This window comes from Nansenia antarctica, assembly GCF_963989245.1.
Source record: "Nansenia antarctica genome assembly, chromosome: 7".
In the NCBI taxonomy this organism is placed as follows: Eukaryota; Metazoa; Chordata; class Actinopteri; order Argentiniformes; family Microstomatidae; genus Nansenia; species Nansenia antarctica.
In genome coordinates, this window is record NC_137677.1 from 38,018,319 (window position 1) to 38,030,047 (window position 11,729).

Genomic DNA, 11,729 nt, shown 5'->3' on the forward strand with positions numbered 1-11,729 from the left:
GAGCAGCATATCATAGTAATGTTACAGCATAGAGCATATCATGTAATGCCCATGACAGTTTGAGATGAAATAGTTTGTAAGCTTGAGCAAGGAGGCTAGGAATGTGATTAAAAATCTAATTTAATTTAATAAAATGAATTCTATCAACAACAACAACAAAAAATGACCAGAAAGCTGGAAACTAGAACCCCCCCCCCCCCCCATCTGCCATGACTCCCTCTATCCAATCAGGACGGACGCGTAAAGGAAAACAAACGTTGTGATTGGGTCTGGGAGACGGTCGGTTTCCAGGCGCCCCCGCCCTGACACCGTGGGTCCGTTGTGAATGAGGGGGGAACTAGAAACCGTTTCCACCAGTGTGTGTCTGTGTGCCTCGGACTCCAGCTTCAGTGTAACAGCGAACCTCCCTGCAGAAGACCTCGTTCAGACGCACGAGACAAAACCAGTGGAACGTTGCAACATTTTTGGATACATTTTATCCGCGTAAAAGGGTTTCATCCACGACGAACCTGCGCGCAGGAGATTGTTCGTATGGTTGGGACACCGGGGGGAGGGTTACATCCTCCACGACCTGGGAAGGAGGGATAGTGTGCGGTCTGTGAAGGGGGGATAAGAGGACTTTGGGAAGGAGGGATCGTCTGGGAGAGGACTTTTTTGTTTGCAGCAGTTTTTCCCAAAGAGCGGAGAGCGTCGAGGAGTCATGCGAGAGGCTCTAATGTGGACTAATGTGGTTTTCTAATGTGGACTAATGCAAGCTTAGGTTTAGGCTCCGGATCGACATCAAAAACACCCCTTATGACCTGATCTGAGACCTGTGTCTGTGTGGTGGAGAAGAGAGAGACGAACATTTGTGTTTGGGGGGGGGAAAGGCTTTATTGGCCTCGTTTGGAACCGTACGACTTTGATCAACGTTTTTTTTTTTTTCTTAAAACGTATTTTTATAGGGGTTTTTTCTGTTCTTAAAACTTATTTTTATAGTTTTTTTGTTTTTTTTATAGTTTTTCTGTTCTTCAAACTATGGCGGAGTCAAAGACACGGGAACGGGCTCGTACGACCGGCGGCGCGCTGCTGCTGCTGGCCGTGTGCGCCGCTCTCCCGCCGCCCTGCTCGGGCCAGGGGTACCACGGGGAGAAGGGCATCTCCGTCCCCGAGCACGGCTTCTGCCAGCCCATCTCCATCCCGCTGTGCACGGACATCGCCTACAACCAGACCATCATGCCCAACCTGCTGGGCCACACCAACCAGGAGGACGCCGGCCTGGAGGTGCACCAGTTCTACCCCCTGGTCAAGGTCCAGTGCAGCCTGGACCTCAAGTTCTTCCTGTGCTCCATGTACGCGCCCGTGTGCACCGTGCTGGAGCAGGCCATCCCCCCGTGCCGGTCCCTGTGCGAGCGGGCCCGCCAGGGCTGCGAGGCGCTCATGAACAAGTTCGGCTTCCAGTGGCCGGAGCGTCTGCGCTGCGAGAACTTCCCCGTGCACGGCGCCGGGGAGATCTGCGTGGGCCAGAACACCTCGGACAGCGGCGGGAGGAACCCCACCTCCTCGTCGTACCCCACGCCTTTCATCCCCCCCGAACTCATGACCCTCCCGCCGCACATGGGGGGGGGCCGCCACCCCAGCCACCACCAGTTCTCCTGCCCGCTGCAGCTGGAGGTGCCCCCCTACCTCAACTACCACTTCATGGGGGCCAAGGACTGCGGCGCGCCGTGCGAGCCCACCAAGCCCAGCGTGGGCCTGATGTACTTCCGCGAGGAGGAGGTGAAGTTCGGCCGCCTGTGGGTGGGCATCTGGTCCGTGCTGTGCTGCGTGAGCACCCTGTTCACCGTGCTGACGTACCTGGTGGACATGCGGCGGTTCCGCTACCCGGAGCGGCCCATCATCTTCCTCTCCGGCTGCTACTTCATGGTGGCCGTGGCCTACGCGGCGGGTTACTTCCTGGAGGACAAAGTGGTATGCATCGACAAGTTCAAGGACGACGGCTACCGGACCGTGGCCCAGGGCACCAAGAAGGAAGGGTGCACCATCCTCTTCATGATCCTGTACTTCTTCGGCATGGCCAGCTCCATCTGGTGGGTCATCCTGTCGCTCACCTGGTTCCTCTCGGCGGGGATGAAGTGGGGCCACGAGGCCATCGAGGCCAACTCCCAGTACTTCCACCTGGCCGCCTGGGCGGTGCCGGCGGTGAAGACCATCACCATCCTGGCGCTGGGCCAGGTGGACGGGGACCTGCTGACCGGGGTGTGCTACGTGGGGGTGCACAGCGTGGACTCCCTGCGCGGCTTCGTCCTGGCCCCCTTGTTCGTCTACCTGTTCGTCGGCACGTCGTTCCTCCTGGCCGGCTTCGTGTCCCTGTTCCGGATCCGGACGATCATGAAACACGACGGCACCAAGACGGAGAAGCTGGAGAAGCTGATGGTCAGGATCGGGGTGTTCAGCGTGTTGTACACGGTGCCGGCCACCATCGTGATCGCCTGCTACTTCTACGAGCAGGCCTTCCGCCACCAGTGGGAGCAGACCTGGCACATGCAGACGTGCAAGCGCTTCGCCGTGCCCTGTCCGGCCCACACCTTCGCCCCCATGACGCCGGACTTCACCGTGTTCATGATCAAGTACCTGATGACCATGATCGTGGGCATCACCTCCGGGTTCTGGATCTGGTCCGGGAAGACGCTGCAGTCCTGGCGCAGGTTTTACAAAAGACTCACCAACAACACCCAGGGCGAGACGACCGTATGAGACCGTATGGGACAGTAGGGGACAGGCCTAAAACACGACATGACTTCATGACATTTTTTGAGATTGTGGCGCTTGTCGTCTCTTGCGCTATTCTCTCGGGTCGTTACGTGACCCTGGACATTCAGAAGTGGACTACCAGAACCTAGAACCCATCACTATAGCCTCTAAAAGCCATCGGCCCAGATTCCAGGTTTGATGTGAAACGAGCTAAAAATAATAATAATAAGGACACTTCTTGTGCCAAACTGTTAAAAGAAAAAAAAATGACAAGGCAAGTGCAATGCAAATGCCGATATTGTCAATTGTATGATATTTTTTTTAGCTCAGTCATGGACTAGGTAGGCCGTGGTGGGTCTTCTAACTTGATTTCTGGTGATCTGTGCATTTTTGTAAAAGATGTATACACGTAATTAATTAAATACCCTATTCACATTATAGGACAACTATTTCATATACTGTCACGTTGTTACTGTCACTGAAGACGGAAACGTGTTTTGCCTTGAGGATTTATATCCTCCTTATTCGAGGATTAATCCTCCTTTATTGTTTAGTGGTAATTTGTTTGACATTCACAGCCAATCAGTGACAATCATGCATATTTTTGTGGCACAGATTGACAGACATGTTTTGCATTCTAATTGGGACAGAATATGCATGTGTAGCTGTGGAATTATGCAAGCTACTACAGTATACATATCTTGTAAATACTCACTTTTTTTCTCCAAGAATATATGTATTTATGAAAAATAATCTTGCTGTTTTTTACTTAATTTTTAAATGCGGTAAGAGATCATTTGTATCTGTACAGTTTCACTGAATAAAATGATTAGATTTTTAATGTATCGTTCGTTGTGGTATGTTTCCGAGAATTGTTTTAAAATAGGGACGTTGTTGTAAATGCGGCTGATACAATGTAACCTCATTAACCTGCTTTATTTAGGGTTAACAACAATGGTCTATTTTGACAACACTGTATGACCACGTTCATGGCATTAACACTTTTAACAATGATGCCTATTTTAGTTACATGTCATTGCCGTAACTTCATGGAAGTTCAACGTTTATATTTAAGGCAGACTCATACAGTTTGAACGTATGTAGTTCGGCTTGTTTGGTTATTCAGTCAGCTGATTGTCCCACTGTTCCCAATCTATTGATTATTTTTTTCTGAACTAATTTCGGCATAGTCTAAACACCGCCGACCACTAAACCAACCCTGTCATAGGACACACACGCGTTGTGAAATTAAAATGTATTTTGTTAGTCCAAGATTTGAAATCTTTGAAATCATATTATTTTCCAGTCTTGTGGTAAACCTATGTTAGGCCCTTTTATCATTTGAAAAAGACACCTCGGCTACAGGAGACACAGCCATTTGTCCTCCTACTCCTCCTCTTCCTCTTCCTCCTCCTCCTCCTCCTCTTCCTCTTCCTCTTCCTCCTCCTCCTCCTCCTCCTAAACTCAGTTGTTTGGTCATTCTGGTGAAAGGAACCTTTCTCCTCTCGACCCAGTTGATTTATTTTGATGTGGTAAACAATAGAGTCGAAAGTGTTTGTCATTTCCAATATGACAAACAGAAAAGCCATATTGATCTTGTTGACTAATTACGTGCTGAAGAAGAGTGATTTATCCTTTGTCTGACTCACTGTGTGACATGGTTCACTTTCCTAGGGCGAGTGTAGGCTGGTCCACTAGCGCCACCTATAGGGAGTTAGTGGGAGTTTAAAATATGACCTTGATAAATGGACAATGATTACACGTGTGTCAAAGGACTGAAACTGATAGCTCAATGAATAATGTAAGGATTGAAACAGCCATAGCTATAATCTATCATCCAAAACATTCAGACAGCCAGATGAATAGTGTTTAACATTTAAAACTGTCTGTGGACCTTAACTGTGTACTGGCTGGTCGGTGTCCTGGTGAATTAATTAATGGTGTAAGCAGCTTAGAGACTTTGACAATAATTTCGGATGAATGTAACAATAACTTGACCCCAAGACAAGGGTAAGTATTTTTCCTCTGATCAGTGACAGACTATGGGTGAGAATGGGTGAGACAGACTGTGAAGGGGGGAGACAGACTGAGAATGGGTGAGACAGACTGTGAAGGGGGGAGACAGACTGAGAATGGGTGAGACAGACTATGAACAGGTGAGACAGGATATGAAAGTGGGAGACAGACTGTGAACGGGTGAGACAAACTGAACAGGGGAGACAGGATATGAAGGGGTGAGACAGACTGTGACTGGGTGAGATAAATGGGTGAGACAGCCTGTGAACGGGTGAGACAGATTATGATGGGTGAGACAGACTGTGAACAGGGGAGACAGGATATGAAGGGGGGTGTCTGACTGTGAAGGGGTGAGACAGACTGTGAAGGGCGGAGAGACAGACTATGAAAGGGTGAGACAGACTGTGTATAAGGGTGAGACAGATTATGAAGGGTGAGACAGACTGTGAACAGGGGTGAGGTATGTTTTAGTTTCCGGCCTGCAGGTCGAGTGTACATTTCCATGCCGTGCAGGGGTCAGTGGGGGGGGGGGGGGGGTCAGTGTGATGATGTGTCTAAGTCACGTGACCTCTGACCCCTGCCCCCCCCCCCCCCATGTGTGTGTTTCCCCTCATCCAGTTCAATAGGTTGCCCTGGGAACACATTTCAGTCCATTTAAGCTCAGTTCAACAAACCATGTCATGTCATGTTATGAAACGGCCCGACACACACATTCCAACCCTGGGAAAGGTATTCAGACGTCAGGGAGAGGAACTCACTCACAACAACATGACTGAGAGGTGTGTGTCACTCTAAACCGTCCCCTGGACTTCCTGCTCTCTCACTCTTCAGCGGCACACCTAGTTCCACAGAGGGACACCAGGAGAGGTTTTAGAAACATCTATCAGTGTTGTAATAATAATAATAATAATAGTTTATTGCCATGCAGGAATGAGCAATTGTTTTGCTCTAGACACAGGGTCAGTCATAGTTGGCGCCCCTGGAGCGATTAGGGGTTAAGTGCCTTGTTCAAGGGCACGTGCAGTTCCCTCCTGAGGCGGGTTCGAGCCAGCGACCTTGTACAGTAAAAAACGTCTGTCAGGGTTGTACAGTAACAGTCTGTGATTGTGGGGTGTGATTATGGGGTGTGATTGTGAGGTGTGATTGTGAGGTGTGATTGTGAAGAGTGATTGTGAGGACTGATTGTGGGTGTGATTGTGAGGACTGATTGTGGGTGTGATTGTGGGGTGTGATTGTTGGGTGTGATTGTGGGGTGTGATTGTTGGGTGTAATTATGGGGTGTGACCCCGGTGGTGATTCCAGCAGGGTAAACAGGCCTGGAGGAGGAGAGAGAGGTAAACAGGCCTGGAGGAGAGAGAGAGAGGTAAACAGGCCTGGAGGAGAGAGAGGTAAACAGGGGGCCATTCCACTAAAGGTGGCTTAGTATATCGGCGATTGAAATAAATGCGGCGATCAGGCAACTCGAGATTGGAATTCAAGCCTCAGGTGATTCCTCGAACGAGGATCAGCCTTGTGTCATCAGTGTTCACAGAAGACAGGCTTACACATCTTCGATATGGGCGCGTGCACGCAGACATAAAGAGCCCCGAAGAGTCAATCTGTCGAAATGAAGATACTCCACTCTGCAGGGGTACTACATTTGCGCAGCATTCAGAATTATTGATTTTTATGAAGACGGAAAAATAAGATGTAAAATAGTGCAATACTGCCGCAATTAACAAGGCGAGGGAAATGGTTTGGCAAGAAATTGCTGACAGATTAAATGCGTAGGTCATACTAGCCCCAGTTATTGTTATGTTCATATTTTAATAAATGAATATTACTACTGTGGTGATATCAGCAGCAGGCTACCAATCGTCATAACACCACAATGGCCTAGTGGTATCGACCGCTGCCATAGGATTTATTCGTCATTTTTAGACGTGGTTCGAATCCCTCTTCGGACGCACTTTTTACTGCATTTCGTTGTCTGAATCTAATCTAAAATGTCATCTAAAAAAGTATGTAGGCTATAAAATGATGGTGCAGGCTAATTTATAAGAACTGACATGATTACAATGGTGTTTGAAGCCTTTGCATGAAATCTTCGGATAAATGTAAAAAAATAAAAAAAATCACTTAGTCAAGTCTCGAACACGCAACCTTTGGAACTCGAGCTGGCTGCCTTAACCACTGCACCAGCCAGACCGCTGAGATGACAGCAATGCAAGTTGAGACAATTACTTTTTTTTTACACTCTTTTATTTATTGATCTATCGATCTATCTATCACACTTTCAAAATATCAAGTTATCTATCACACAATCAAACTATCTATCGATCGATCACACTTTCAAAATATCAAATTATCTATCTATCACACAGTCAAACTATCTAATCTATCTATCTCGTGTGAAGTGGGAACTAATATTTCCTAAAAGAGGAACTGTCATTCGGGATGTAGTTTCCGCCTGTGAGCCTTTTTTGACGCGCGTATTACTTTAGCCAGTGTTTTAGCCTGGTCGCGACCAGGCTAATTATATCTGACTCAGAAGGAGCTCAACCAAGCAGCGAATTATTTGAGCCACATTGATGGAACCGAACGCAAGCTAACATTATCGAGGCTTAGAACTTTATCGAGGCTTAGAAGATAATCGACCTTAGTGGAATGGGCCCCAGGGCTGGAGGAGAGAGAGAGAGGTAAACAGGCCTGGAGGAGGAGAGAGAGGTAAACAGGCCTGGAGGAGGAGAGAGAGGTAAACAGGGCTGGAGGAGGAGAGAGAGGTAAACAGGCCTGGAGGAGAGAGAGAGAGGTAAACAGGGCTGGAGGAGAGAGAGAGAGAGGTAAACAGGCCTGGAGGAGGAGAGAGAGGTAAACAGGCCTGGAGGAGGAGAGAGAGGTAAACAGGCCTGGAGGAGGAGAGAGAGGTAAACAGGGCTGGAGGAGGAGAGAGAGGTAAACAGGCCTGGAGGAGAGAGAGAGGTAAACAGGCCTGGAGGAGGAGAGAGAGGTAAACAGGCCTGGAGGAGGAGAGAGAGGTAAACAGGCCTGGAGGAGAGAGAGAGGTAAACAGGCCTGGAGGAGGAGAGAGAGAGGTAAACAGGCCTGGAGGAGGAGAGAGAGGTAAACAGGCCTGGAGGAGAGAGAGAGGTAAACAGGGCTGGAGGAGGAGAGAGAGGTAAACAGGCCTGGAGGAGAGAGAGAGGTAAACAGGCCTGGAGGAGGAGAGAGGGGTAAACAGGCCTGGAGGAGAGAGAGAGAGGTAAACAGGCCTGGAGGAGAGAGAGAGGTAAACAGGCCTGGAGGAGGAGAGAGAGAGGTAAACAGGCCTGGAGGAGGAGAGAGGGGTAAACAGGCCTGGAGGAGGAGAGAGAGAGGTAAACAGGCCTGGAGGAGAGAGAGGGGTAAACAGGCCTGGAGGAGGAGAGAGAGGTAATGGAAGCTGCAGTGAAACTCGACCCTGACACTTTGTTTGGGTTTTGTCCCTTTGTGTCATTTGTGTTCAGGATGGGTAAAGGTGACAGGGATTGTGGGGTAGAGAGAGGAGGTGGGTTGGGCTGGGAGGGGGGGGGGGGTTAATATCTGAGTTGCAACCACGGCAACAGAAACACAGCCGGTCCTTGTGCTGTGCCGGGAAACTCGGCAACAGAACTTAGCAACAGAACCTAGCAACAGCAAGTCAGCAAACACACTCAACGCTCAAGAAATTAGGGTGCCACCGTTCAGGCTAGGCGCTTTGAAGAGTCACACCTGCCAGTGGAACAAAGTTTAATAAGTTCAGTTTTCTTGTTGTTGCAGGGGAATGGGACACAACTAAGGTAGGGGTTTATGGTTGGAGAAGTTGCCATAAAAAAGTGGTTTCTTTCATCTTAGAGGTAGAAATTGCTTGTCAAGGCTTTTCTTGGTTGTTGATATCGATAGTTTATTTGAAATATAAGTTGTGGTATTAGGCTATCTCTTGACACATCAATGTTCTATAAACCTGTGTGCAAGAGAGCAATTACTGACTAAATACTTTTGATATAAGAGAGATTTTCTAGTCTCTCTCTCAGTGAAACTTCTTAACTATTTCCTATGTGAACATTTTCCTATTTTATTCCAGAGTGAACATGTCCCCTCGGCTGGCATTGAGAAGACATGCAGTATTATTATTATTATTATTATTATTATTATTATTATAGAAGACATGCAGTATTATTTCCCTTCAGAATAGCCCCCCCCCCCCCCCCCCCCCCAGCACTGACAGAGGGAAACAGGACAGCTTCCCTGTCTGAGAGAAACAAACAAATACTGGTGTGAGTGACAAGTGAACAAGAGAGAAGTATTAGGTATCTCTCAGTATCTGGGGGGAAAACAACAAACACCCTATTAAAAGAGCAGTCCCTGAGGAAAAGACCACTGTGTTAAAACAGCTGCACCTCTAAGGAGAGCAGCGTCTAGTCCTACCTTGCCGACCTCGTCCCCCTCCACACTCCCTCCCGTTGCCTCAGGTCCTACGACCAAACCACCCACGAGACCACCAGGACCAAGCTCCGGACCTGGGGTGATAGGGCCTCTTCAGCCACAGCCCCCTGGAACGCCCTGCCCAACCACATCAGACAGGCCAACACCCTCCCAACATTTAAACAGGCCCTCAAAACCCACCTCTTCAAGCTCGCCTTCACCAGTTAACCCTCTCCCCTATACTTTCTTTTATTTATTTTTGGTTTCTTTTTATTATTACTACTCAATCTTTTCAGTTTGTAAAGCGTCTTTGAGTGTCTAGAAAAGCGCTATATAAGTCTAATGTATTATTATTATTAGTAGTAGTAGTAGTCAGAGAGAAGGACTGTCCTAGAGAACAACAATCCGCTTGTTAAGTCGTGACGTGTTTCCGGGTCCAACGTTGGCTGAGGCGCTGTCTTCGAAATGCCGAAATAATAATAATAATTAATTATATTTATATAGCGCTTTTCCGAGGCTCAAATACTCTGACAATATGGAGAAAACGGGAAAGTGCTGCGTCCCTTTGATGTATGAATAGATCCGAGTCTAAAAAACGATTAAACTGTCATTCTACCGCTGTAGTTCACAGGTACTCGGGTGGAGGGAATTTCTGGTTTGGACTCGGAAATGGCTAAACGTCACTTTTGACGTCAGACTTAACAAGCGGAGACTGGTCGTAACCAGGAAGTGTAACGAGGAAGTCCAGATCCCAGCCATGAAGGACCACCTGACCCTGTCACTGCTCAGCCGGGGGTGTGGCCACCTGGTCCAGTCCCACCTGGGCAGCCAAGATGGCCGCCTGGAGGTCTGCCTGGAGCCTGAGGTAAAAGCCTGCTCTCTTCTCCTTGGACCCAATCGTAACTCACTATTAATTATCTTGATTATCTGTTATCTATTATGGGGTTAGTGGTGACCTAGTGGATGGTGAGTTGAACTGGTGTATCAGAAGGTCACGAGTTCAAATCCCACCTGGGGAACACCACCACTAGTGTGTCCTTGAGTAAGACCTGGGAACACCACCACTAGTGTGTCCTTGAGTAAGACCTGGGAACACCACCACTAGTGTGTCCTTGAGTAAGACCTGGGAACACCACCACTAGTGTGTCCTTGAGTAAGACCTGGGAACACCACCACTAGTGTGTCCTTGAATAAGACCTGGGAACACCACCACTAGTGTGTCCTTGAGTAAGACCTGGGAACACCACCACTAGTGTGTCCTTGAGTAAGACCTGGGAACACCACCACTAGTGTGTCCTTGAGTAAGACCTGGGAACACCACCACTAGTGTGTCCTTGAGTAAGACCTGGGAACACCACCACTAGTGTGTCCTTGAGTAAGGCACTTAGCCCTAAGTTACTCCAGGGAGACTGTCTCTGGAATCTCTGATTGTAAGTCGCTTTGGATAAAAGCGTCTGCTAAATGGTTAAAATGTAAAAAAAAGAAATAATAATAATAATAGTAAATCTGTTATCTATCCAGGACTACTTCATCTGGAAGTCCCAGCCCCCCCTGCTCCGTATCTCTAACAGCGGGAGGATGCTGGGCGGGGGGGACCCCGCCCCCCCAAAGACCTTCAGCACCAGACGGGGTCCCCTCATCCTCTACTCTGAGGACCTGACCGTGACATCATCATCCTGCCCCTCAGAGGTCAACAGGAAGAGGCGGGTCTCTCACCAGGCCAGACAGGAAATGGAGCTTCAGCTGCACACCCTCCAGGACCTGACAGGAGCCATCTTGGCCTATGGCAACAAGCAGGTAGGTAGCGCTCCTCAGCCAATAGGAGAAGATATAGGAGGCGGGGGGGGGGCATAGATCACCTGTTGAGGTGACAGTAGGTGAGAAGAACGTTCAGTGCTGGTTACACTCTGCTTTACACCTGGGTCGTAACACTGTAATTACTCTGTCATGTCATAGAAAGGTTGCAATTGTAATTATTACCTTTGTAACCAGGGAGTAGCTAAAAGGACTGTAGAATTTAGGAAGGGCTGGTTATCTAACTAACTCTGAGCTAAATAGGCAGTGTAGGAGGATACAGGCAGGGGGCGCCAGCAAACCTTTAGACTAGCAGTACTATCGTTAGCATTAGCATTAGCATTAGCATTAACATTAGCTAACAGACGACTAAACACACAGTAACGGTATCCCATATGAACAAACACATTTATTTATACAAATTATACACATCCCAAATATACTCCCTCCCCGCCGGCCACACACACACTCACTCACTCACAGTATCTGGCCTGAACAGGCTTAGAGTCCCGGACTGAAAGGAGCGCGTTGAGGCCTGGTTGGAGCTCGCATGTGCTTCGAGGAAGGTAGCAGACAAAGGGGGGGGGTGACGTAGCAACTCGAAGGGAAAGGGGCTTCTTCGTAGTCCACGACGAGGTGTGAAGGGCTCAGGTCCGGGGGTCCACGGTAAGCTCCGGTGGAGTCAGCGGTCGGTCGCAATCCACTCGTGGAGGCGACGGCTCTGTCCAGCTTGGGTCTCGCTTGGTCCAACGTTAGCAGCCGGC

At 48.7% G+C, this 11,729-nt stretch overlaps 1 protein-coding gene across 1 annotated transcript; it reads left to right on the forward strand.

Annotated features, from left to right (window-relative positions):
* Positions 1-1,017: 1,017 nt before the first annotated feature.
* Positions 1,018-2,736, forward strand: LOC308162577 (frizzled-7-A-like; the record flags this gene model as incomplete). The annotated part of the gene is made up of 1 exon (XM_080536722.1): positions 1,018-2,736. The coding sequence occupies one exon, from the start codon at positions 1,018-1,020 to the stop codon at positions 2,734-2,736; it is 1,719 nt and encodes a 572-aa protein (XP_080392848.1).
* Positions 2,737-11,729: the final 8,993 nt, after the last annotated feature.